The sequence below is a fragment of the Centroberyx gerrardi genome, chromosome 24 (assembly GCF_048128805.1).
Source record: "Centroberyx gerrardi isolate f3 chromosome 24, fCenGer3.hap1.cur.20231027, whole genome shotgun sequence".
NCBI classification, from domain to species: Eukaryota; Metazoa; Chordata; class Actinopteri; order Beryciformes; family Berycidae; genus Centroberyx; species Centroberyx gerrardi.
Genome location: NC_136020.1, coordinates 11,872,677 through 11,898,930, shown reverse-complemented (window position 1 = coordinate 11,898,930; position 26,254 = coordinate 11,872,677). Strand labels below are relative to the sequence as shown.

General features: G+C 40.0%; 2 protein-coding genes across 5 annotated transcripts in view; both read right to left on the bottom strand.

Moving 5' to 3' along the window:
• Window positions 1–2,176: 2,176 nt before the first annotated feature.
• cpsf6 (cleavage and polyadenylation specific factor 6) lies at window positions 2,177–22,664 on the bottom strand. 4 transcript variants are annotated; one of them, XM_078281906.1, is made up of 12 exons: window positions 22,566–22,664; window positions 20,619–20,828; window positions 20,197–20,300; window positions 19,547–19,692; window positions 18,793–18,978; window positions 16,887–16,994; window positions 14,263–14,761; window positions 13,081–13,196; window positions 12,777–12,930; window positions 12,390–12,455; window positions 12,034–12,242; window positions 2,177–2,831 (listed from the first exon to the last, which is right to left on the bottom strand). In XM_078281906.1, exons 1-11 carry the CDS (start codon window positions 22,623–22,625, stop codon window positions 12,056–12,058), a joined length of 1,836 nt encoding a protein of 611 aa, XP_078138032.1. In that variant the 5' UTR covers window positions 22,626–22,664; the 3' UTR covers window positions 2,177–2,831; window positions 12,034–12,055. The 4 variants fall into 4 exon arrangements, with proteins under 4 accessions (XP_078138032.1, XP_071766346.1, XP_078138033.1 ...); XM_071910245.2 differs by having other exon boundaries at window positions 18,793–18,969; XM_078281907.1 differs by lacking the exon at window positions 12,390–12,455.
• A 1,349-nt stretch (window positions 22,665–24,013) lies between these two features.
• The window catches only part of cacna2d4a (calcium channel, voltage-dependent, alpha 2/delta subunit 4a), a 101,477-nt gene continuing 99,236 nt past the window's right edge, over window positions 24,014–26,254 (bottom strand). Inside the window, exon 40 of the mRNA XM_078282244.1 lies at window positions 24,014–26,187. Within this exon, the coding sequence (XP_078138370.1) occupies window positions 26,092–26,187 (96 nt within the window). The 3' untranslated portion in view covers window positions 24,014–26,091. The remainder of the gene's footprint in view (window positions 26,188–26,254) is intronic.

Genomic DNA, 26,254 nt, shown 5'->3' with positions numbered 1-26,254 from the left:
GGGAATCGCTGGTGAAAACTCATACTAGCACTCTGTCCAAAGACAAGTGAAATACTGTGGAAATATTTCAACAATTACGTATATTACATCCCTGACTCTGAAGAGTGTAAGTGAAGTACAAGTGATGAAGAGCAGAAGAGCGCTGCTCAGCAGGACAGCAGCAGAGCCGGCCGGTCTTCCTCTGGTTCACTGATGTTTCCTCCTCTGCAGTGCAGGTGGACCTGAAAACACTTACCTTCAGCGCTGTGGAGAGAAGTCACATCAAGGCAGCCACACAGCTACATTCATTTTGTTGACAACTAACAGACATCTTAATTAAATTGCATTAACATTGCCCATTGTTTCCAAAGTTTTTGATTTATTTCACTACTGAATACAAGCAGATTGGGAGAACTGAGGTTGCGCCAGAACTTGGTTCTTCATAAAGATAACTGCCCCATCTGCTTTTTTCTCACTTTAGTTGTTTCTGTATCAAAACTCACTTTACATTTTGTTTTGTTACTCTTTTACAGAGTTTAGTTTCCAGGATGTTTGAGCAGTGACTTAAAAGAGTTTCCCTTACAGCAGCTGACATCTGGTAATATAAAACACTTTAGCATCATAGTGGTTTGTATAAATGCTTGGAAAGTTATTCCTGTAACCATGAATTGAGTGGGGATGACATCCCTCATCTTAACACCAATTATTACATACATCCCCTTGTGAAAACAAAATTCTTCAGAGGAAAGTTAAGATTTTAACTGACATATTACTGATGAAAATCATGCATCTCCAAAAGCAACATTTTCAGAAAATAATAAAAAAATAAAAAATACTCATTTTGCCAGACAACCATGTATCTTTGAAGTGTCAGGAAACTCACCCAAAACATAAACGACTATCTGAACTGTCATGCAAGAAAGACTGAGTTAGGTTTTCAGCAGACAGCAGTGACATTCAGGTTAAGAACAGTTGACACTACGATAAGCAAAGCTCTTTTGGAAGACAGATTTTCCCCTTGACTGAGCGCCATTTCAACTGCCACAATGTCTGTTAGTTCATCAAACTGTCAATGAAAACAAAGATGACTCAATGATACTGATATATTAGACCTCAAGACTTGACAGTGTCGTGAAGAGAAGCTGAAATGGGGGTAAAACACTTGCCAAGTGTAAATTATCAACACCCTGGTTCAGGCTCTGGTGACAATATTGTTTTCTCCTTTCTTTGTAACTTTGTGGACAAAAATCTCCATGTTCCCAGTTCTCCTGAATGCACAGCAAGCCTTAAGGCAAAAAGCTTGACAAATGCTAAGTTCCAGCACACCTTGTGTGAAACTCATCATATACACAAGAACTAGACCGTAAAGTTGGATGTTAGCAGAGGGTTTTGTGGGAAAGCTGATCAAGAGTTGTGTTTACTAACCTATTTTGACAGCACTGGTTATATAAAACAGCAAAGAATTAGCGTTTAATCTTGGAAATGCATAACCACGTTGTGCTGATTTTGTGCCTTACAATATTACAGTTTAAAATTGTTTATTATTTTCATTCCATGGTGTGAGATATGGGAGGAGTCTTAAATTAAGGTATGGAACATAGGAGCACAAAACAAATTGTACATTTACTTAAATTTGGAAAATGGTTGCTTGATGGGAAGTGCATTAAGTCTAAGAATGTATGCATTTCACATTAACAGAACAAAACCAAAAAAATCAAAAACAATTCGGTTTTGCAATGAATTGGTGATGGCTGTTTAACACAATTACCCATGACTCAAGGTGAGAAACTAGTTTCTCAGCAGTGTTATGGAGGCTGTTTTCAGTTACGGGATGAAGTCCAAAACTGCTAAAATAGATGGATTGCAGGTGGATAAATACATTTAAAAAATGGTTCAAAGTCTAAATATCTTCTGAGCCATCATCAATCAACCCACATTGCAAAATATGACATTAATTGTACCTTGCAAAAGTATTATCAATTTGAGGAAAAAAAACAAACAAAAAGAAAACAAAGAAAAACAGGCATTGGTGAATGGTGCTCAATTTGATCAATAACAGGCCCTATAGTAAAACAGATAGCAGCTAAAAGGTGATCTCAATGTAGACAAATTCAATATGAAAAATGATTTGCAGTACAACATATACATTTAATATAAATGAGCCAAATATGTAGAGGAATTCACCAAATGCAGAGTGGACCTCAGTAAACCTTTTTTATTACAACACAATCTAGTTTTTATCATCAAAAGCAGAGAGACATTTACAAACATTATCCTAACCATGAAAAGAATAAATGGGAACAAGAGGGGGGTGGGGAGAAAAGATCAAAAACAGGTACCCTATACAAACAATGATTCCTAAACTGACAAATGTACACATTACAGCGAGCAAAAAAAAATAAAAAACAAAACAAAAAAACAACGGGATGTTGTCATGTTGGGTGTGTCTTTTATGTTGCGGATCGTGCAGGCCATTTAATCTTCTCGTTACGTTGCGAAAAAGCATCACACGAACTCATCTTTTTCATATCAAATAAAACATCATAAAAATAAAAGAGCTTGTCGGAAAGTTGTTTTTTTGTTTTTTCATCTTTAGTTACCATGAGTATAGATGTTTTGATAACATAGCCTTACACAGGTGAGGGCCTTCCATCCACTGTTCCTAGCCAGGCAGACAAGATGGACAGACAGAGAGAGGAGGATGGGTGGAGGAGAAGGAGAGGAGAGATGGAGGGGTGGAGGAAGAGGCGGTGGCCGAGGTTGCAATCCTGTCCGGTCATGCAGGGTGGGGCGGTGGTGTCGCACTGAATTTGTTCCTTGTTTTCCTTCCATCCTTCCTTGATCCTCGTTAGCTGAAAGGTGTCAAAACGAAGGGTGGAGTTTGGTTTCGAGGCAGCCCAACAGTAAACACTTTGCTCATTTTTCTTTTTCACCATTAAACCTCTAGACTACACGTACATAGTGGACACCAGGGCTGGGTTCAATTCACTTTCAATTCAATCAATGCAGGAATGAGATCCCCCAAATTCAATTACTGAACACTTTGACAACACTGCACAAGGGTTGTGTGATCAGGAGAGGAAAAAATTGCATGAAAAAGGAAGGAAAATGGCCACCTCCGATTAGACATAAATAATTATACATCTAACAACCTGGAATCTGTAAAAATGTGCCCGTGCAAATCCAGCCTATTAATAAATAACAGAATGAATGCACCGTTATTGGCACATCTATTGCAGTTTGTCTTTACATGTTGAGCTGACTGTGTATTGCCCCCAACCCTGGCAAAGACACACAGAGAAACATGTCATGCAAACTTGAACAGCAGAAATCTGAGAAGCAAAAGAGAAATCTATCTGCAAAATGTCCACACATGAATAAATTACCACTATATTCAGTCCAGTCTCCACCTATACCCAATGGCATTTAAATGTGCCATGCAAAATTCAACAATTCTGTATTTTTTTTTTTTTAAATAACTGTTCCTACGATATGGCCATGGTATTGCTGATATGCATATTAAGTACCTCTGTCTATTGTTGCTTACATGTGGTTGCATTCTCATGAAGCACTTTTGACAGACAGGGAATACCGTCCATATATCCAATTTATATCTAAAGACTTGGAACAATGAAGCAGTTGGTCTTTTTTACTGTTGAATCGTCTATAGTGTGATTTGGATTCCACATTCAAGGATGGAATGAAGAAAATAGACTAAGATTTTGTTTGTGGTGTGTTTTGAACCTCTATTTTACAAAACTGCAATGGCAAAAATTATGCAAACTAATTTCACTGCGCAGCTCAGTTTTGGGGTCATAGTTTGGCAAGTTATTGCTACAACATCGCACACACACAATTTGGGGGCTTAACACCAAGCTATGGTTAAATAATATCATTAATTTAACAGAAGGCAATTTTGTAAATGCTACAGTTCTTTTTTGGTGTAAAAATAGAGGCCAGGTTCTTATACATACATTTCATTCGTACATGTAAATGCGACATATGAAGGCAGTTTACTACTTCACTCATTTAGGACAGAATACACTTCTACTGTTGTAAAAAGAAAAACTCTTTTAACATACCAATGACAATATTTGGTTTACATCTATTCACAAAACCTTCGAGATTTAAGTTACTAAAGAAGGCTGCTGTAATTTAGCTAAGCTAGCCTACTGGCCTTAGCCGACAAGACGGCACATCTTTGACGAACGGTCACTGACTAGTTATAAAACGTAGGTGACAGCAAGCACTTTACCCGGCAGTTTTCTCCTGCCACAACTAAGTAATGTATTTTGGTTTACATGTGCATCCCAAAACAAGGGGCTGTGCACCTAAAGCCGAGCACACACTACATGATTGTCAAAAACCTAAGAGCTCTGTACCGCTCACATTAAGTGACCTCCTTTCCTGTATTTTCTTGTCTTGCTGATGTAGTGGTGCGCACACTTAATGTGCCAAAGATGTGGGTCACATTAAAAGATCCTTCACTTGGATTTGGTTATGAAAGATCTAGATACCCTGCTGTCTCGCGAAAACCAATGTTAAATGTGACTGTGACACTCATTTGTACCAAAAAAGAAAAAGAAACTAGAGGGCTAGGTGCTGAATTTGGAGTAGAGAATGGTTGGGGAAAAGGAGGCAGCATGTGCCGTCTGTTCTGCAAAGTGTTGAACATAAACTGTAAAGTCCGACAAATGAAGTCCAAATCAAATCCAATCAAAAGAGCTCGCTAGACTGTGCATTGTTTGATGTTCACGCTGCTCCCGAGCGAGCTCTCATTGGCTATTGCTGCTCACCACTCTGAAAACTCGTAAATCTTACTAGGAGTGCGATGTAGACAAAATCAAATGTTCGAAAATTCTGGGTCATCAAAGTCCGGATCAGATTGGCTCTTTGTCCGCTGTAACTTAATGAGCTTCGTCGTGTAGTTGTGTGCCCGGCTTAACAGGGTCAGTTTTCTGACATCAGCACAAAATATCAAATGTACCCTCTGATTAGCTGCATATTTTAGGGGGGTAAGGCCAACTCTTACATGTAGAGTGAAAGCATTACATATGTATCTACCTACACTGAAACTAGCCAAGAGATCAAAGTAGGTGTTTCGCAAAGATTACATCTTGAAATCTCATCGGAGTGAGAGTGTTAAATATTGCGAAGGGGTGAGAACGGTTAAAATGCTGTTTTTCCTACCAAGATCAGTTTTCTAAAAGAGTTGCTCCCTCCCATTTGTCCTTTATTTTCTCTGAGGTCTTTTAAATGAGTACTGAAAAAAGTTCTAAAATCCTCTCGGTTTTTGTTGTTGAAGCAAATGCATGGCTATATTAAGTTTTATAGTGTTTTGACATTATGAATTTTAGCATTTATTTTTCTTCGAGGGTCACTCTATAGCAGAATGTTTCTTGTATTTTTCATTCTAAGCTACTCTAAGAACAGCAATAACATGCCATCTTTCTGCTGACTGAAAAACCAAACGAGAATCCAGTTCCCAAACTTTGCGATAAATGCCTTCTGAAGGAAAACTGCTCACTAAAACTCATAATGTCGAGGTATCATTTGAGGAAAGGGTGCATGGGAGGGGCAATACAAACTAAACTGTAACATAACAAATTGGTTTTCAGGAAATTAAGCACCACAGAAGGAAGAGACAGAAAGGACAAGAGCGACTGTACTAACTAACTACAAAGAGAATGGGACGCACCTAACACCAGAAGTGAGAATTTGCCACAACAGTCCAGTGGTAGGGTTTCTAAGCATAACGAGATTGTTACATAGATTGATAATGGAGAAAACAATCATCTTAATGCAAAGGCGCTTTAAGGTAACCCGTATGGTCTGGTCAACACAGTTCCAGTGTATAACACCCAAATTATTCTACTGTTCAATGAGAAAGACAAGTCCAGCATGCAAGATACAGGTCATTGGAAAGGCAGCATCTTCATCATAACTATAAATGGTAATAGACTGTTATTGCAATTTGAAGTAGATTGTCAACAATGCTACAGTGACTTCATTAATTTCCTCTCATTTAAAACCCTCTCAACCCATCCACCAGGTACAGATGTTGTCCCTCCCATCCCAAACAGAAAAATTACCTTGATTACTTGATTTTGCAGCTGAACAGTTCCAATATAAAAGTCATTTCAAGTTAAGGGTAATTTCAAGTATAGACTAATTTCAAATGAAATGTGTTGGTGACAAGGTTTTGCTTATATGGTGCAGAGATGCCAAGTTGAATTGGTATTTACACAGAACATTTTTGTCTCAAAGTTAAGAGAAACCAGAGTGAATTAGTTCAGTATATTTATAGAAAGAGTTTGACTTTTCATGGGCCAAAAACAGAAATACTCGTTTAAATTGGTTAAGTACTGGCCATAGAAAGGTTTTGGTATTACATGGTGCATGGTTGGAGACATGAACATTTGAGTGAATCAGACAATACCAACACTTCATAGAACAAAGAAGCAAAAGTCCCACCCACCCCTCTGTGAACTATCTCAACTCTGGACTACAACATCCAGTACAAGTGCAATGGGAATCATTTGAACTTGAGGTAATGGGCAAATTGTATCATTCTATCATTGCATTCTATGATTATACTAATGTACAATCATGCGGGACATTAAACATTCATCATTTTAGATTCATGTAAGGAAACTGTTATGGTTATAGAAATGTATAAATCTGGCTGCTGTGACTACTGGTGGGTGGTTCATAGAAAACATTATGGTGTGTAGCAGTGTGTCAATCAATACAGCATGGAAACAGAACAAGCTACAGCCAAACCAGGGTCAAACAGTCCATCAAATCCTTTTAGACAGGTAATGATTTCAAATGAGTTCACCTGCCACAAAGTATACCACAGAACAGCCTGAGATCCTACACATTTACCATTTTACAATTTCATATTTGGACATTGTAGATTTGTTTAATGTAATGTCCTAGGAATTTAAGGTTATTCTAAACATTACACTTACTGCAAGAATGTAATTTACTGCTTAATATTTTACATCTTGACTTCAGGCCATCTCTCAGGGTCAAAGAAATTGTGACTCTACGGTTTCTTGGAATGGAGAAGCAGATTTTATTGATTGCGCGTGTGCTTCACTCTGCATTTCTACACTAACATGAAATGGGTGTGAATGTCCATTTCCTGACTTTCCTCTGAAACCCACCCAAATACTTTGGACTTGTCCAAAATGTGCTGACCCCACACCTTTGGCCGACAGCTACAGGTGACTCAAACACTTCCCATGTCATCAGAAAGGATTCTAAACCCTGTTTGACCCAGGTTTGACATGAGCAAAGATTATGCTCGTTTGATCAGGACATCAGGGCTGCGATCCCCAGCACACACACACCTACAGACAGACTGGAGAGAGAGCATCATAAAGTCATTTCTGCCTGGTACAAACACTGTGCGCTCCCCCATGGCTATATGAACAGATAAAACAGTGTTAAAGCATATCTGTGGACACAAGAGACATGGCACGGACAGCATTATCATCATCAGGAATACAAGCAATATATTTGGGACTCAATCCTGATCAGCTCTTTTCCCTGATTAAAAACATGCTCTTTGTGATATCAGACCAACTGCATGTACAGGAAAAGACTAATTTTACAGAATGGACATGTTTGGCCTTAAAAATGTTACAATGAACATTTTTCTCCACTTCCATATATTCTCTGGTCATTTCATTCACACTGCAAGAAACATTTTTGTAAAAATAAAAAGGTGAAAAAGGGCAACAATCTTTAATGAGATCCCCATTAGCTTACACCTTAGCAATTACGTCTTTATACTGTCTACATATTATCAAAAATTGTTCGGCCTCGTGTCCACTGGGGATCTCTTATCTAACAGAGCTAAAGAGATGCATGTGAAAGTGCTAGTTGTGGCTAATGCTGTTGCTTCGCTACTGTTGAAAACTCTGTGCTCTATTGCTAAGTTCAAATATTTTGAACCCATCTACTACACACATCCTTTCCACTGAAAACTAGAAGAAACCTGTGTTGTAAAGAGGTTCCCGGTGGACACGCAGCCTTACTTTCACTGAGTTGCTTTGTAGCAATGGCAGAATGGACTTGAACAGAGTAAAGATCAACTTAGCTAAAGTTGGCAGATGAAGATTAGCATGATTCTACACTATGGCCATCATTTGAAAGGTTCTCTAAGGAATAAGACATCCATTTTACCTTCTTTTACAATGGTTCTCTTGCTTTCAAAGTAGCTAGCTCAAGGACACAGAATCCACCGTGCTTTTGTTACCGAATGGCAAACAGTATTCCTGCAGCAACTCCACAAGCTAAGACAACACCCCAGCTAATATTCCTCAGCATAAAGCAGTATACAAACTAAATGAGTTAAATGATGAAAAAGTAGACACTAATCATGAAACAAATGTATACAAAAGTTTGAATATATAGGAACTATTCCATGCTCTGTGTGCACTGCTAGGTTAAGAAATTATGGTGGAGTGATAGCAAGAGTGAACAAAATTGATTTCAGCTGAAGTTCACCTCTCACACTTGTGTTGGAAATATAGCTTCGATTCTCTTGAATTATGGAGCTGAGTTACTTACAAGGCAATTTTCTACCTTCTCTGATGAGACTAAGGAACTTATTTTGAGAAATATTAGTTGGGGAGAAGTGTTAACGTAGAAAGTTGCTGCAGGGCCACTGTAATCTGTAAACAGAAGAGCAATTCAAGTTTGTCATGCTACTGTTCAACTAGCCATTTTATAAAAGCAAGAGAAGCCTTGTAAAACAATGCACAATAAATGGCCTACTCCTTTAACTCAACCTGTTCCAAGGAATGGTTTGTACATAACACAAAACAATTTCTATAGTGCCTTGGGTGGGAAAGACCTCAAGATAACACAAAAACGTTCAACACCGATACTCAATTGCAATTCCAAAAATTGTCAGGATTTACCATGTTATCAAATATCTACACGCAAGTAACACGGTGGGGAAAAGCATCTCAACACAAAGATTATATAAAATGCTTTGTGAAATGCTAAATTGCCATGAGAAACACCAGTAAATGTTACAACATTAGCCTGAAAAGTATTCATCTACATGTCATTTGTAAGCAAAACATGACATTCAAGAGACAAGCTGGTACCTAAAATAATTATATACAAGCTAGAGTTAAGTAGTTTCACTCACAGAAGAAAAGTCATCCTACAAACCATTTACCATTTGAAAAACACCAACAAGCCAACAAAATCACAACCAGCTGTCAAATCTATGAAGCAAGACACTGGGAAACAATTTTGTTATGATCTCTAGCCAACCTGGGTCGATTTACTATTTAAAATTGATTCAATTTCGTATCTGTGGTGGACTTATCTGGAATAATAGAACCAATCCAAAAAATATAAATCCCGCCCATCTTTCCCTCTAGGGAGGGCCAAGCAAATCAATGTTTTTTAGGGGATTTTAATTAGTAATTGACCCAAGTTTGATCTATAGTCTAATTATTGGAACGCCATGCTTATTTCCTTGATCTACTGTACCATAATCTGTAATCATTTCTGAAATACATACAAGATGAGAAGCAAAGAAAGAACTAAATACCGATATTTCAGACTCTCCATATGTATCACAGTCAATGTCAAATCACCCCTTACATGTTTGCTTTGAAACTGAAAATCATTGACAGTTTTAATTAGTATTTTCACTTTCATTTAAATTTCATTTACAAGTTGTCACAATAAGATAATGGTTAGGATTTATTTTGTGTAATTTAGGTTGCATTGAACCAGGCAGCTCAAATAAATTTTGTTTTTAATGATGGCCTGGTGAGCGGCACAAACATTTGTTTACTGGGTACACATGGGGATTTGAAAAGGGCTATTCTGATTCTAGGTTTCACTCTCCCCACTGTCATCACCACCTTTACACAGTAATATACTCTTGCTAATATACCAGTGATATACTACTAAAACAGATTACAATTAAATCATCAATTCATTGCCTTGGGAAAATATGGGAAGGGCAGCGAAATGTTTACTTTTAAACCCGTTTTGGCTCAAAAACAACTGCAATCTGAGTGACATTTTGCATAATTGCAAGATTTGGACTCCACATTATGATCCAGAATAAGTTATGAGAGGACATTGGTATAAAGTGGTGTAAATAATTTTGTTTTAACTTCACTTCAACCCCTTTGACTTGAGGTGTAATGGCAGCAAAATGAGCAACACTCTATACTAACAATACTCGACTACACAAAAACACAGATTGTCAAGCTATATTACTGACATGTACATGTAGCATAATCACATTGTCAAATTTTTCTTTGTCCAAAAAACCATCAAATATTGACATGGTTTGATAGTCAATTCTCACTTGCTCTTGACAGTATGATAAAATGACAATGATATTCCAAGTTTTCAAATTAAAATCGATGGCAATGTATACACAACATAGCTAATACATTTGGCAGGTTTTCAAAACAAAAGTATCCAAATTGATTTGGGGCTCTCAAAACAAGCTACATCAGTATTCAAGACAATGCTAATATTACTGGTCTCAGTGCATAAATTACTACATGAAGTTAAAGCAGTAACCACAAACTTTCAGATTTTTTTAAGTATTCCAATGCAATACTAGTGTTCTTAAAAACAGATGTACATGTCAAAGTAGAGATCTACCAACTTTTTTCAATGAATTGAACATTTAATGTGTTGCTCCATTAAAAAAAATGCAGTTGAGCATTGGCATATATTTTCTAAAAATACAATTTAATTTGAATATACGGAACAAGCATCAAGGCAAAATGCTAAATCTGTACTGTCACAAATGACTGTGGAATGCTATGACATCTGAAACCTGACAATCACTCAACCAACCTTTCTCAGAAGCACACTGACAAACCAAGTCACGGTCAAATACACTTAGAGAAACCATTACCTCACATACATTCAAGCCAGAAAACTAACTTTTTTGTCTACTGGCCAAAGTCGCTGGTACATCCCCAAATTTACCAGCCATTTCCCCTCTTTTACCAGCCAAATAGATTTTAAGATTAGCACAGGACCTCTAAATGATAGATGGTTACCATCCAATCCATTTACCGGCATTTGGTTGGTGGTGATTTCCAGCCTTGCACAAGTTCATCCTATCTCTTAGAGAATTCACTATTCTACTCTGAAATTCTACTTGGCTGATAAAACAGAGTAAAAACAGAGTAGGTGGCTGGTGAATTTTGGAATGTACCAGCCACTGTGGCCTGTAGACCAAAAAGTTACAATGCATCCACAAAGTCAATTTACAAATAACTATCAATGGTGCAGGTTTTTTTTTTGATTTTGGGAGAGAGTTGATAGAAAACTACAGTATAGATACAAACTCTTACAAGGTCCCTTTGTACAAAGCAGCATAGTGAAACACATGAAATGTGTATAAATACACACACCATATAAACAGCAGATCAGTGATAATGAAACGTGGAGAAGAGCAGACTTACCTTACACCTACCTGAAACCATGAAAGGATTGAGTCTCAAAAGTCTTTCCTTGCTTACCTCTTCTCTCCTTTGAAATTTCAAAAGCTTTGCCAGGAAGCCAATGCACTCATTGGCACACAGAAATTTTAACTCTACCTTGACTGCAAAGAAATCATTTTTCCTCAAGGGTTTCCCTTATACTGGAGGATAAAACAACAATGCACACCTGCATCCTCACTACATCACATTTTGACAGGATGTTTTTTGTGGGAACACATCTGTTTCAAAAAGTCTGGTGCCTCACTGTTGGGCCTCCAGTTGAGAAACACTGCTCTACTAGAGGCTCAAATCCAATGAATCTTGGTGAGGAGGCAAGGAGGAGAGAGGAGAGAGGAGGTGAGCAATCAAAGAGAGGACTTTTTGAGGTTGAAGACTGGTGGTCTCTCCTCTTGCCATGAAGTTTAGTTTAGTTGTGCCTGGACCAGCCTGGCTCAGCCCAGGTCTGGGACATGAAAGTAGTGATAAAGAAGACAGGAGAGAGAAACTGACAGAACAGAAGAAGACAAAATGCGGAAAAAAATGTAATATTCATACACACCTCCCCTCCTCTCCCCTCTGGTCTAGCGGTGTCGGTACTCCCTCTCCCTCTCTCTCTCCCGGTCTCGATCCCGGTCCCTCTCACGGTGGCGGTCACGCTCCCGGCTGCGTTCTCGGTAATAGTCCTCGTGCCGGTCGCGACTGCGGGACTTGTGGCGCCGGCTCTTCTCCCTGGATCGGCTGTGGTCACGTTCCCTGGACCGCTCACGCCTGGCACAAACAAAGAGAAACATACGTAGGTTACGTTCTGGGTATCAGAGTATCCTCTCTATCCACAGAGGCCACAGCAGCTGAATCCAAGAATCCACCATTTCACCAACTAAACAAATAGAAATGGTCCTAAAAATGGTGGCATACCCCGACTGTCCTGGGACTGAATCCCACCAGAACTTTCTGTTTTGTGACGTCTCCCTCTCTTCTTCCCTAATGTCCGAATACACAGAGTAAAAATACTACTACCAACTACTCACAAAAATACTGACTCTCCTTAAAAAAATGCAAAAGTGGCTGGTAAGTACACAAACATAAGCCACAACAAAGAGATTACCAAAGTCAAAAGCGCTGCTTGGATGGGAAAATAACATTGAACAACTGTCACCCAAGCTTTATGCCAAAATGTGATTTTTTTAGGCCTCTTTTAGCATGTTTTAACATTAACAACAGCGTAATCTGATGTCCAAATATGGAGCTGCTACACAAAATGCATACAGGTAGGCAGGTCTGGGTACCTGCTTTACTTCTCACCTGGAGGCGGAGCCGTAACTCTTTGACTCGATTCCGTGGAGACAGTCCTGCAGGGAACTGATGAGGACCTTACAGCGGTCATCAGCTGACACTTTAGACTGCTTTATCAGACTGATGGCTGTCACCAAGGTCTCTATAGCACTGCCATAGTCAGCTAGACAGAGAGAGAGAAAGTGGCGAGTCTGCAGTAAGCCTGGGTTTATGTCAAGTCACGCAGTTTGTGTGTTACTGACAAACAGCGGTATGTATGTGTGCGCGTCTGTGGTATGTATCTCTGTGTCATGTGTCTCAGTGCGTGTGTTACCTGCGCTGGCGTCAGACACCGCTCTAGATATGGCGCTGGAGGAGATGGCTCTGTTCCTGTTCATGATCTCCTCAAACTCTGCCTCGCTCAGCGGGGTCCGCGACGCCTCCATCTCCCTAAAAACACACACACACACACACACACACACACACACACAGGTCACTTGACAAATAAGGTTATGTTCCACTTAACGGAAGAGTCCAAAAAAAGGATCTAGAAATCCCTCAATAGCGTAATGCTAGCATGCCAGTATTTTTCTGTGTGTTCTACTCTGATTCCTGTGGGGAAAATTCTCTTTTCGCTTTCCCCCACTACAGGACGGTTAGAGCACAGGTTGTTTTTCATTTAATTCCAGTGCTAAAGCAGAAACTATTTTATAGTTTGATGAAAGGGCACAATGACATGCTACGTCTTATTCTTTGCTTGCAAAGAATAATAAACTCAAATTCTAAAAGCAGTTTTATTCTCTTTGTAGTCTCCTTTCATAGAACTTGCATTTCATATAGTGAACCAAATAACCATGGCCGTTACACTCTAAATTGATAAAAAAAAAAACATTAACAGTAACCTGTTCACAATAGCCTTTAATATATAATTTTCTCCCTTGTTCTCAATTTTCTTCAGTTATTTTGTTCTACCCTTTTTAAGTCTGTGTCTGCTTGCTAGTTGATACATTGTTTTGTTTCTTTTATCTCACCGTTCTTGTTTTCTCAGTATTGCTATGACTCATTTTACCTTTCTGCTTGCGATTTGATGTTTTAAATTGTTATTTGCCTCTTGCTGTGAAGCGTCTTTGAAAACCTTGAAAAGCGCTATACAAATCAAATGTATTATTATTATTAACCTCACTGGAGAACTCATGTCTAACTTTAAGGACAAAGGAAAGAAAAAAGTGATAATTGATTTTCCAAGGAGACCAAGGTAAAAAAGCTTGGCCAAAAGATGAAAAACAATATCCATCATTCTTCCTTAAGTTCCACTTGCAGCACTTTGTAACTTTGCTAAGAGCTACAGCAACTATGGTTATCATCATCACTATTATTACCATAATCATCTTCCAACTTGGCCATACTTCTACTACATACATACTTCTCTTTTGGTATAACCTTCATCGCGTCTGTTCATTAAAAAAAAAAAAAGGTCCTCTTGTAAACTGATAACAAACCATCCATCCATCCTTACCGTCCTCCAGGGCCGTAGTCTCCTCTCTCATAGGGTGGCGGGCGTCCGTATGGGTCGTTTGGTCCGGGGGGGCCTCGGCTGTCGTTGGGGGGCATGTTGTTGTTGCCAGGCGGGGGGAAGAAGGCTGGGTTGACATGGGGAGCTGGTGGAGGTCCACCAGGCGGGGGGCCTGGCATGTGGGGAGGAGGAGCCAGAGCCATGGGGGGCCCAATGGGGCCTGGGGGACGAGGAGGGAAGGGTCCTGGGGGTGGGGGGCCCTGTTGAGGGGGTGGGGGACCAGGGGGAGGGCCGTAGCCAGGGGGAGGGGGGCCGGGGGGCAGGGGTCCCATGGGCGGCTGGCCAAACTGACCAGGGAAGAGGACAGGGGGAGGGGGGCGGTCGCCACGATTGGGGGGTCCAGCGAGGGGAGGGGGGAGCCCCTGACCAGGGGGGGGAGGACCTGGAGGGCCGGGGGGGCCTGGGGGACCGGGAGGGGGGCGAGGGGGGCCCTGCATCCCACCTGAAAACAGAGAAGACAAACAGAAAAAACAGGCCAGAGGTGAATGATTCAACTCAAGAACTGGTGAACTTTGCTTTCACTCAGTGTTACAGTCAGGTCAGACATTACCACCGGCATAATCATGGTACCAGCCACTGCTGCTGGTAACAAACAATTATTTGGAGGTTATTTTCTATTCAGAAAATTTAGTTGGCTGGTAAGAAAAGTGAAAGTAGCGGGTGAATTTTGGGATGCAGTCGCAACTGTCGTCTGTTTACAAAAATCTAGTTACAGCACTTATTTGTGGCCACTTTGTGAAAGCCCCTTTCTGTCAGAGGTCAAAGAAATTCCCACTCTACTTTAGGAAACAGGTCATTTTTAAGAAATTAAGACTTTGGTGAAACTCCATTTGTAGGTGCTAAAATATTCAACTGCAGGAGATTTTAGGGAGGTCATCACTATTAGCAAGGTCAGAAATGCTCCTTTGGGAAAAGCCTTTTTGAGAGCTTTGAAATGAACATTTTTGATGAATTTTGAGAAAGGGTACGGTACTTTTTCCACCACCTTTATCTACGTTTTTAAAAATCTTGCGATTTTCCATGTATTTTAATTGATTGGAAAACTAGTTGTCATGTTCCACGTTTTCCTTGTTATGTGGGAACCCTAAGCTACTCGAAAAGGCAAGTCAACCACAAGAAACCAAACGTCAGAGAAAATAGAGAAAGCAGGAAAGCGGAGAGAGACGGTGCAGTGGGGGAATACGGGCAAGGAAGGAATAGCAATAGAGGCAGCAAAAAAGAGGGAATGAACTAGGATACATAAGAGTAAGAGAGAGAAAGCAGGTGAGAACCGATAGAGAAATGGATAAGGCCAAAAATGATGCTGTTAATGAAATCAGAAGGCAAGAGGAGTTCAGGAGACACACTACCAGCTTGTCTGAAGTGGAGGTAGGTTGTGTTTCAACCAGAATCCTCTCCTTTCAATGCTGGCTTGTTTTTCCCTCATCATTTTTTAAATGAAAAGGACGTACCATTGCATGTGCCAACAGCAGCCAGATTATAGAGTGTAGCGGCCACACAAGAGCTGTCAGTTAAAATGAGTGGACACTACAGGATTTTCTCAACAAACCATTTGTTTCAGTTGACCAGTCTCTCATGGAACTGCAAGAAGGAATTATAGAAATTAAACTTAACTTAAAAGGAAAAGTATTTATTTATTTATTTTTTTTACACTGAGCCATTATACAGGCCCAGATGGTTATGGAACAGAAGAGATACAGGAGAGAGGGTTCTGGCAGAACTCAATCCGAGGCCGACAGGGATATAATTAATAATTTGGGAGATATACTAGGTAGAGTGCAGTATGGCCTTTCAGAGACTTGCTGTGTGCTTCTGCCCAGTCTTAGAGAAGGAAGAGTCAGGGGTGTCAGGGTTAGGATCAAAGCTTTTTTCTTTTCTAAAAAAAAAAAAAAAGTTGTGACATTGAAAGGTCTGTAACTGTTTTAAGCCTCCACTAATACATTTTTATTACTGTCTGGAAGTACATTTTACTGCCACAATGTTAGCCAATCTCTGCTTAGACTAACTTAAATTCTATCTGCTGCCTGACAACTTAATGATATTTATCAGGAATCTGTTGGACCTATACACAACGAAGTAGCTTGTCACTGAATTGTAAACGGTTATCTTTTCAATTTTGCTTGTTTTTGTTATCTCTCAAATGAGGTCACAACAGAAATGTTTTACGATAACCACAGCCTTTCATCAACAAAGAAAAGTAGGATTGAATTTTAAGTATTTAACTGTTAGCCTAATGGAACACAGCGTATGTTTCTCTAAAATTTGTTTACAGATATGCACACATATTCACACATTTAATTTTGTTGTATATAGGGCCATTCTTATTTAACATAATTGTCTCTTTCTTGACAGATGGCCTTGGTGGAGACACTATTCAGTATAGCCTCAGAAAGGCCCACACCTTCAGAGATTTAGACTGCAATGCGATAAATGCAGACGTTTTGGGAGCAGTCAGCCTCAACGGTTTCAATGGCACAACTCTTCCTACAAACAGACGGCTCAGGGTTAGGATAAGGAGGCAATCGATCGAATCGATCGAATCAATCAAATCAATCGAGGCGTTTCACCTCTGGGTCGCCAGCTCCCGTCCCTGCCCCCCGGCGGGAAGGGATTGAAACTCATATCCATCAGAGGGCCATCTTGGTGCCTAATCAGATCTGGTCTCATCCCCGAGCCTAATGGGGGAGAAAACAAACCAATCACAACTCTTCCCTCCATACACTCCCGCCTCCCGACTGAAGGCCTATCACGGCCCAGCAGCACAGGGCACCAGCCAGTAAGCAAGAGAAGAGACGTGAAAAAGGCGAGATGAAGGACAAGAGAGGGAAAGAAAGGAAAGGAGAAAGGACAAGCTGGCGGCTCTATCTAGATCCTCCTCTACTGTAGGTTTAAAAAGGCCAATCCAAGATTTGAAAGGTGTTTACGGCTGGCAGTTTGTGAAGTACAGCCTTGAGCAAATTGCTTGTCAAAGAGTGGTGTTGTAAGATGTCAGAGAAAGCAGAAAGGGGCAGCCAGGGCAGTTATGGGGAAGGGGCATTCGTTCAAGTGGAGATGGACAGGGAGAGATAGAGAACAAAAGAGATGGGAAGAGAGAGACACACAGACAGACACAGCCCTGCCAGGGGAGATGGGAAAGGTGACAGACCCCTCTCCAGAAACACACAGAATATAACAGACTAGCCTTCATTCCATGCAGTGTGTGAGTAGAAGCATAGCCTGGACCGTGCCAACAGACCAGCACAGCCAGGCAGAAAGCAGAGTTTAAAGTGATACCTGCACATTTTGAATTAATCTCATTTTTAATTTACAAGGCACTTGTTACATTGTGGTGATAATGTCACACTGGTCTATTATTGTTAAAAACAACTTTCACCACATGGGTGACAAGAGCCTGAAAAAGAAAAACAGACAATTCAAAAAAATCAAGGCATCTCTTTAACAGAGTTAACCAGGTCTGGGCCTATATAGCTTTAAGGTTAACGCATGGCACAACCACAGCTTTGATTCCCACTACATCCACCTATACAGATAATGGATCACCAAACTCTTATATAATCTCTGGCTATTCACCAATAAGACCCAGGTCACATTACTAAATGAAACAGATTCAATTACCTTGCTGGGGTTGGAAAATGGTTTTAACTACTTTGCTGAGCGTGGAAACAGGATTCAACTAGTTTTCCAGCACTGATTAGATTAGAGATGTGATCAGGGCATCACAAAATCATAGTAAAATATTTGGGAAGAAGCAGAGCATCAATCTTCAATACAAATGAATAGGAGTTGTGTGCCCAAAAACTTGGAATGGATGATTCAATTTTCAGCCAAGTCCAGAACCCTGGCAATTTTCCAGTGAAATCAGGCAAAAGCAATCGCTCAAAGTAATTCAAAAATGGATTTCAGCAAATGACTGACACGGCTAGTGATACATTTTTTTTGTCATGTCAGTGACTGAATTGACCTGCTTACTTTCTGAAGCTCTTCTGTTGCCAGGCAACATTGAACTATCTCCCACAGGAACTATTTGAATGGTTGAAATCTTCATATGAAAAACTGGATTTTGGACATTTTATTAGAAAAGTATTTGAATTGAAACAATTAAGCTGAGATTGAATAACACTGGTGGAAGTACAAGAGAAAAGAATATAATTAATGCAGTTATCACTATATTGACAGAACTCTTCCAACAGAGGGCTCTTTGAGTGGCCATGGACAATTCCCTTTCAATTTAATCACTGAGGGAGCTGGACTTCAATCACATTTAGAAAACTGACAGACATCTACAGTTTAATTTTTATGAGTCTTTTTTACTTTTAATAGAACATTTTAAAGAAAATTGTTCTGATTGTTCTTTGATCTAGTTTTTTTTTGAATGTCATAGTTTTTAATTAGCGTCTTTCAACTGACTGAACTGAAAGTGGCATTGCCCCCACCCTGCGAGTGACTGGCACACACGGTTGTTACCAAACTAACCAGGGAAGTGCGGCGGCGGCCCTCCAGGGCCGATAGGACCAGGGAAGCGGTCTCCCCCAGGGCCGGGCGGTCCGGGGAACCTGCCTCTGCCTCGACCTCCCATGGGGAAACCTCCGCGGGGGCCAATGCCGGGGGGACCGGCCTTGCCCTCCCCAGACATCTGGCCTGACTGGGTGCCTGTGCAAACAACAAGTAGACACCAACTTATTCCCATTTAGCTTCTTAAGACGTTTAGCTGACACTCATATACATACACTGCTTGCCCAAGTTTCACACAAAGACACTGACGGGGCCGGTGGCTGTTGCAGGGATTACACCAGAGTTTTGCCTGTGGGTGTGTTATGTCCATATACAGGAACACAGTTACTCTTGGCCAATATCTGTCTCGATTTTTAGTCACCCAAATACCTTGAGATACTAATCAATGCTTGGAGAGTAAGGTGAAGAAAAGTAATGTGTAATAAGTAATATACAGTATGTGTGAGTGCTGTGTGTGCATGCAGCCATGCATGCATCTAGATCATGCATTTTACCAAGTATTGCACGGTTGGATCCCTAATTGTAGCAATAATTGCTTGTGTGAGTGACTATACGTCTGTGTGTGTGTGTATTGTAGTTAATCCTACTTTATTGGGACTGCATTTTGAACTAATCAATTGGTGTGCGAGAGTGTAGATCTGTGCAAATCATGCCTCCTTTTGTGTGAGTTCATCTTGGACCAGCTCAGTAATGCGTGTGTGTGCACTCTACTTACTTTTGCGTGACTGCATCTCAAACTGGCTGAGGGACTGTTTGTTGCACGGTGTGACGATGGGATTCTGACCGTGGAGCTCCCGCTTCGACAGGAGCTCCATCAGCTTCCTGGATGACGCCTCTGAGCCCACACACACCAGCGCAAACCTGGGACACACACACACACACACACAGAGGACGCACACAAACACATGCATACACAGTCAGAGTGAGTGCTAGTCCTGTAAGAGAATAATCATCAGGATTCCTACACTTTATCCATTTCAAAATCTAATCATGATCTATGGTCAATGTGCTGACGTCAATAAGATACGCTGACGGCAGGCTGGGTAATAAGACTGTCTATTAACCCACAATGAAGCCTTGAGGATCTGAGTGGTGAAAACATTTTGCCCATCTTAAAATAAATACTACTTAAAAATGTCTTTCCTGTTGAGTGTGACAGACACTGGATGCAAGGATAACACACTGACTGGTCTGGGAGCAGTGGCACACCTAGAAATTCAATTATTCTTCACAACAACAAATATCTCAGACAATGGGTCTAAAATTACCTACAATGTGTAGTCATGAGTATCGGGGCCAAACAAGAAACCTGAGAAAAGGCACGTCTGACACCCACATGCGCGCACACACACACACACAGCTCACCCTTTGGACTGGCCATTGGCTCTGTTCTCAAAGAACTTAATCTCTAGCACGTCTGTGATGCCTATCGACCGGATGGCTTCTGTCAGGTCCTCATCTGTCGTCCACTGCAAAAGAGAAAATTACATCATCACTAGTGTCATCGCCATAGTCATTGTTATGTTGAGCATAATCTTTACTACTGATCCCAATATTCAGGATTCGCTTAGTTTGAATAAAATTGAAGATTTTCCACCAAGTTGCAGATCAGTTTGTTGGTCAAGAATCCAGCATGGCAGAAGAATAACTTTCGCACAAGGCTGTCATTAACGCCTTTCCCCCAGAGAAAAGCTGCTACCTCTTGGGATTTTGACACTGCAGTAAAATAAATTGAGATGTTCTTTCCCCGAGTTACTGAGCAGCCCGAATAGAAATCTCAGACCTACCCATGTGAGGTTTCCAATGTATAGGGCGATCCTTTTGCCTGTGTAAGTGTAGACTACGTTGGGTGGGGCACTCTTCCCTCCCTCCGTGCCGCCTGGTGCAGGCAGTGTGTCCAGGTAGTCACGGTCCTCTGGAGCATCGCCGTTATTGGCTGACGGAGATATGACATCATCGTACAGGTCGATCTGCTCATGGACTGGGTAGTCGGCTTCCTGTTGGACATAATAATAAGACTTAAGTCAATGATTGGACCGTTTACGCTGCTTAGTATTTTTCTGATAGAAGACGTGGTTAATCTAATATTCTAGTTCTATACTGGTTTCGACAGCAGCATGTTTGTTCCTAAGGTTTTAAAACGTACTATGCAAATTAAGTGTTTCATTATTTTTCAATACAATACATTGAATATCGATACAGAGACCATTATATTGGCATTTCCATTCAAATTATTCTAAAATGGCAATTTTACTGGTTCTGCCGTTGAAACTTCAACATTGGAAATAGCATGAATTGAATGCATGAGACTCAAGAAAGCTGATTTGTCCTTAAAGCAATGGCATCATTGGACAGAAAGAACACTTCAAGATTATCAATTGCAATCTCCTACTGTATGCCAATCATAATCACCTTATTCACCAAGTACAATGAATATACACGGATTTGTTTTGGTGATATCGATTCGGTGGAGACTTAAAGAGTTTCATAGCACAGACATGTTAACTCACATGGTAAAAGAACTAGCCTACAGCATACAATGTTAAAACCCACAGATTTCTAAGGAGTAGTGAATCACGTGACTATTTTCGTTTTTGCCTGCAGGGCCAGTGGAAAAAAAACACAATACAAGGGGTAAATTGAACTTTGACCTATTGGCCCAACCGGGCAAGTCTCAAATTGACCTGAACAGATAATCTTTTCACACAGTAGGCCTGCAGCACACATAACCCAATTAGCCAGAACAAAACAACTTTTCCATTTCAAACATTCAGTGGATGCTTGTATCCAGAGTGACTGAGTGAACAGGTTTTTAGGGTTATTAGGGTTATTAGGGTTATTTATGTGAAGGGGCAGAGAGCATGAAAACAGTTAAATTAAGACATCTGATGTGTATTTTCTTCTTTTCAATTGCCGTTGCAGCACAAAGTATCTTTACTTGAACTTGAAGGCAGCATGAGATATGGCACGCCGGGTCAACAAACTACAGCATTTCATAGCTGTTTCAGGGACGGAAATGAGATGAAATGATAGAAGAGTTACGTCTACATAAACTACAATCCTGAAAAATCACGTCATCCCAGAATTGACAAACTGACAATAAAACGACCACATTATAGTGGTAGAAGGGGGCGTGTGGGAAGAATAAAAACAACATCAGCCATCGATTAAATGTGGCTAACCCAAAGCTAACAATTGACCTAGCCTTTGTTTAATTTCACCCTCATAAATGTTTTATAGGCTCGCCATTTGGCAACAAGTCACCTACCTTCGTTTCTGACTTAAGCTAGCTTACATGACAGGTGAACACGAAGGATTTGCCAAACATTGTTAGCTGTAAAGCTAACAGCAGCTAGCTAACTGCGTTCATTGAACTTCCTAGCCCGCCATAGGAGGCCATGCTGCGGCCTCAATATGAGCGGTTGCTAAACAATAAAAACAAGCGTTTCTCGTGCCTGCGCAAGGACGCTAACTGGTTTTGCATATGGTATAAAATATGTTACACGCAAAATATACCGTCTACAATGTTAAGGAAAACATAAATTGACAATTTCAGGCTGTGAGTCCTAGCTGAGGCTGTAGGTTTGCAGCATGGTGAAAGGGGGCCTGTATGCGCGTGAGGCTCGTTTGACCGGGTTAGCACTTCATTTCCACTCATAATAACAACCACAGATAACGCCAATGTATACAAAATAATACAACCAAGCTAAGTTTAGTGATTGAGGATTAAATACCTGGTTAAATTCCTCCTCTACATCGGCGTAGATATCGATGTGATCTACGCCGTCCGCCATTTTCCTCTCTGCCTGTCTCTCCGCCGGGCGGTGCAGACTCAGAGCAACAACCAGACACAATGAGACAGAAAGAGACAACTACCGCCCCTGCTGGCCTGCTGCTGGCCTGGCCGCCTTCACTCAAGGGAAAATCAATATCGGCTATAAAAAAGCACTGGTTGTTTTGTGGTCATCAGCGATCTAGTGGTAAATCAAAAGGCGGGTAAACTATGTGGGTATCATCAGGCAAACATCCACCAATGTAAACAAACATAAATTCCCTTTTCAGAAAAAAACTGATATAACTTACATAAATTTGATAGGCCTGTTACTCTCTATGATGTATACTCTGAATATCATATAAATATTTAGTGTGGTATGTCAAATAAAAAGGTGGGTAAACTGAGTTGGGTGGGTTTTCCCTCCACTACATCGCTGATGGTCATGGTATTTAAATATTGTTGATTACAGTCAGAGAGGTACGGAAGCGTAATGCATTCACTTGAGAAAAATAAATTTGCCCTGTTTTTCTGAATTAACGAGATAATTATCTCAGAAAAACAGAGCAGAATTTTTTTTTTTTTTTAAATGCTCTGTTTTTCTGAATTAACGAGATAATTATCTCAGAAAAACAGAGCAGATTTTTTTTTTTTTTAAAATGCTGTTTTTCTGAATTAACGAGATAATTATCTCAGAAAAACAGAGCAGAATTTTTTTTTTTTTTAAATGCTGTTTTTCTGAATTAACGAGATAATTATCTCGTTAATTCAGAAAAACAGAGCAGATTTTTTTTTTCCATGAAAACTTTTCTCAGAATTCTGAGATAATTATCTCGTTAATTCAGAAAAACAGAGCAGATTTTTTTTTTCCATGAAAACTTTTCTCAGAATTCTGAGATAATTATCTCGTTAATTCAGAAAAACAGAGCAGAATTTTTTTTTTTCATGAAAACTTTTCTCAGAATTCTGAGATAATTATCTCGTTAATTCAGAAAAACAGAGCAGAATTTTTTTTTTTCATGAAAACTTTTCTCAGAATTCTGAGATAATTATCTCGTTAATTCAGAAAAACAGGGCAATTTTTTTTTCTCAAGTGAATGCATTACGCTTCCGTAGAGAGGAGAGGTGTTTCACTGCCACAACAAAGGTACACCAGTGTACCTTTTGTCACTGCGGCTGTACCTTTTAAAAGGTACAATGATGCATGTTTGTTTTCTGACAGCTTTCCCAATTCCCCACTGGAATTTAATTAATAGTTAAATAATAGTGGTGGAAAAGTGGTACTTCACCCTTATTATTTAACTATTAACGAAATTCCAATCAGATCCATTACTTTTACTGAAGAATAAAAAGTCACGGGACAAGACAGCGTTCACATAGCCAATTGTTATTCAATTAAAGTATGAATGACAGAGGGATAACATTTATTCATACATTACTTATTACAGATTCACGTCAGTCAACCAACATACCATGTTGACACATATTGTACAGAGTAAATGAAACAATGAGACAGATGAATAGAATTACTCTCATCTCAGCAAGACACATGGTAAGACACACACACACACACACGCACACACACACACACACACACACGCACACAAATATTTAAGTCCAACACATAAACTGACAAAATCTCAGGCCATTTTTCATCCAAATGAGTTGAACTTGAAGACATGCAAGATGTAAGATGATTCAAAATGCCGTGATTTCTGCGTAGAAAAAGCTACAGGGACACACTCACCGCCCAAGATACAACGAAATGCTGTGTAAAACATAGTTCAAAATATGAAACATGCAAGCATACATATTAAAATATACCCTATGCAATTAGATTTACAGTTTTAATGTACATTACAATTACATACAGTATATCAACAATACAATTTCCCGAAAGTATCACACAATTACAATTGTACAGTTGTTGCTGCGTGAAAAACCTTGTTTCTCTGAGTGGATGGTTCCTTTTTCTTTTTCTTTCTCTTTTATCACTTGAATTATAAGATTACATGGTCATTTATATGCTAAATCATTTCTATGTGTAGTAGTTCCTTGACCCTATAGAGCCTAAGAAACCTATTCAAAAACCACTGTTTCCAACCAGTGCATCAGTGATGCCTTACAAATGTTCTTAATTCCTGAAAATATAATATTTTGGTGATACTGGAAATAATACTAAGTAGATACTCGCTGAAACAATGTGGATTTCTTATTTCATCCATAAATCAAATCTAAACTTCTATTTTGTGCTTTTGTTTGCCTGTCAGTGATGTTATCCATGTTGACTTATGTATTTGGTTGTAAAATGGTAGAAAGTCTGTATTGCTATCAAGTACGCTGTCCCCTGCATGTACCCAGCTGACCCATGTGTATGTACTGTTCATTTCCAGGACAGACAGACATAATCACATACAGTGTGTACAGACACACAGACAGACACGGGCTCACAGATGATAAAGACAGAAAGGCAGACAGACATTTTTCAAAAGAGCTGTCACAGAATCACATTTTTTGGTCATAATAATCACTCAAACATGAAATCCTGAAGGTGCTGATATTTCCTGTTTAACACTATTAAACGTAAGTCATATTGACTATTCAATTATTTTTTATTACTTTTTATAATGTTTATAACTCAGTTATAATTGCATTCTAGGCATTGAGCTGACGCTCTTATCCAGAGAGACTTGCAGTAAGTGCAACGGCAGAAGTTTCTGTACATTGCAAGCAACCAAGTAAAATAAAACTCAGAGGATCTGGTGTTACACAACATTTTTTCCCCGTACATGACTGTAGCTTTTCTCTCAGTGGCCATTGTCCTTCAACATTTAAAAAAAAGATTGATCAGCATCACAGCATTGTCCAGTGATCAATATTCACATAACAAAACAGTCTCTCTTTGATATAACATAGTCTGTAAAAGTCTGTAGATGTCATGAGTTCAAAAGAGGTCCATGATAATAAAATATTGGATATGTGTGTGCTTGCGTGTGCACCCACATGTACAGTATCAGTTCAGCGAGCTTGAAATCCAGTCTTGCCGTTTTTTCCTCCTTGGACTTTCTCATGCTGCCTCAGGTGACAGGGTCTCGAAATCCTGTTTTTTCACTCCATGTCACAGCTACCATGTGCATCCATTTGGCATCCCTCCTGTTAAGTTCATCGATTTTGAGATGCAAAATGGCTCAAGCAAAAGCAACTGATACATGGCCGACAGGAAGTGTATCCATGGCAACGGCCCTTTAACTTTAACTTTTCTTTGCAGTTTTTAGTCCAGGTGAAACAAGTTCTCAGATGTCAATAAACCACATCAGAGGTCCATCAGGAGAGATTTTTTTTTTTTTTTAATTGTGCAGAATCAGACATACTCAGTTTAGACAAATCCACTCGGTCGTGTCCACTGTCACAACAGATCTCTGGATTCTGCTTGTTGTCCAATCTCCAGCTGGTGTATATGAGAATGGGCGGGACGACTGAGCTGTCCGTCATCGGGAGACGAGGGCCGAGAAGGAGAGACAGACGAGGAAGAGAGAGACAGAGAGGGAAATGACACACGCCCCTCCACAGTCCTTGGCGTTCTCCTGCAGGGAAATGACACAAAATAATTTAACTTACAGAATTAAAAAAAGGCAAATCTGGAGATGAAGC

Excerpts from the sequence above, each read along its gene's own strand:
- cpsf6 (XM_078281906.1), bottom strand. The coding sequence starts at position 22,625 with ATGGCGGACGGCGTAGATCACATCGATATCTACGCCGATGTAGAGGAG. Across the intron at positions 20,829-22,565 it reads TAGAGGAGGAATTTAACCAG|GAAGCCGACTACCCAGTCCA; the intron begins GTATTTAATCCT and ends TATGTCCAACAG. Across the intron at positions 14,762-16,886 it reads CGGGAGCTGGCGACCCAGAG|GTGGGATGCAGGGCCCCCCT; the intron begins GTGAAACGCCTC and ends CTCTGTTTTCAG.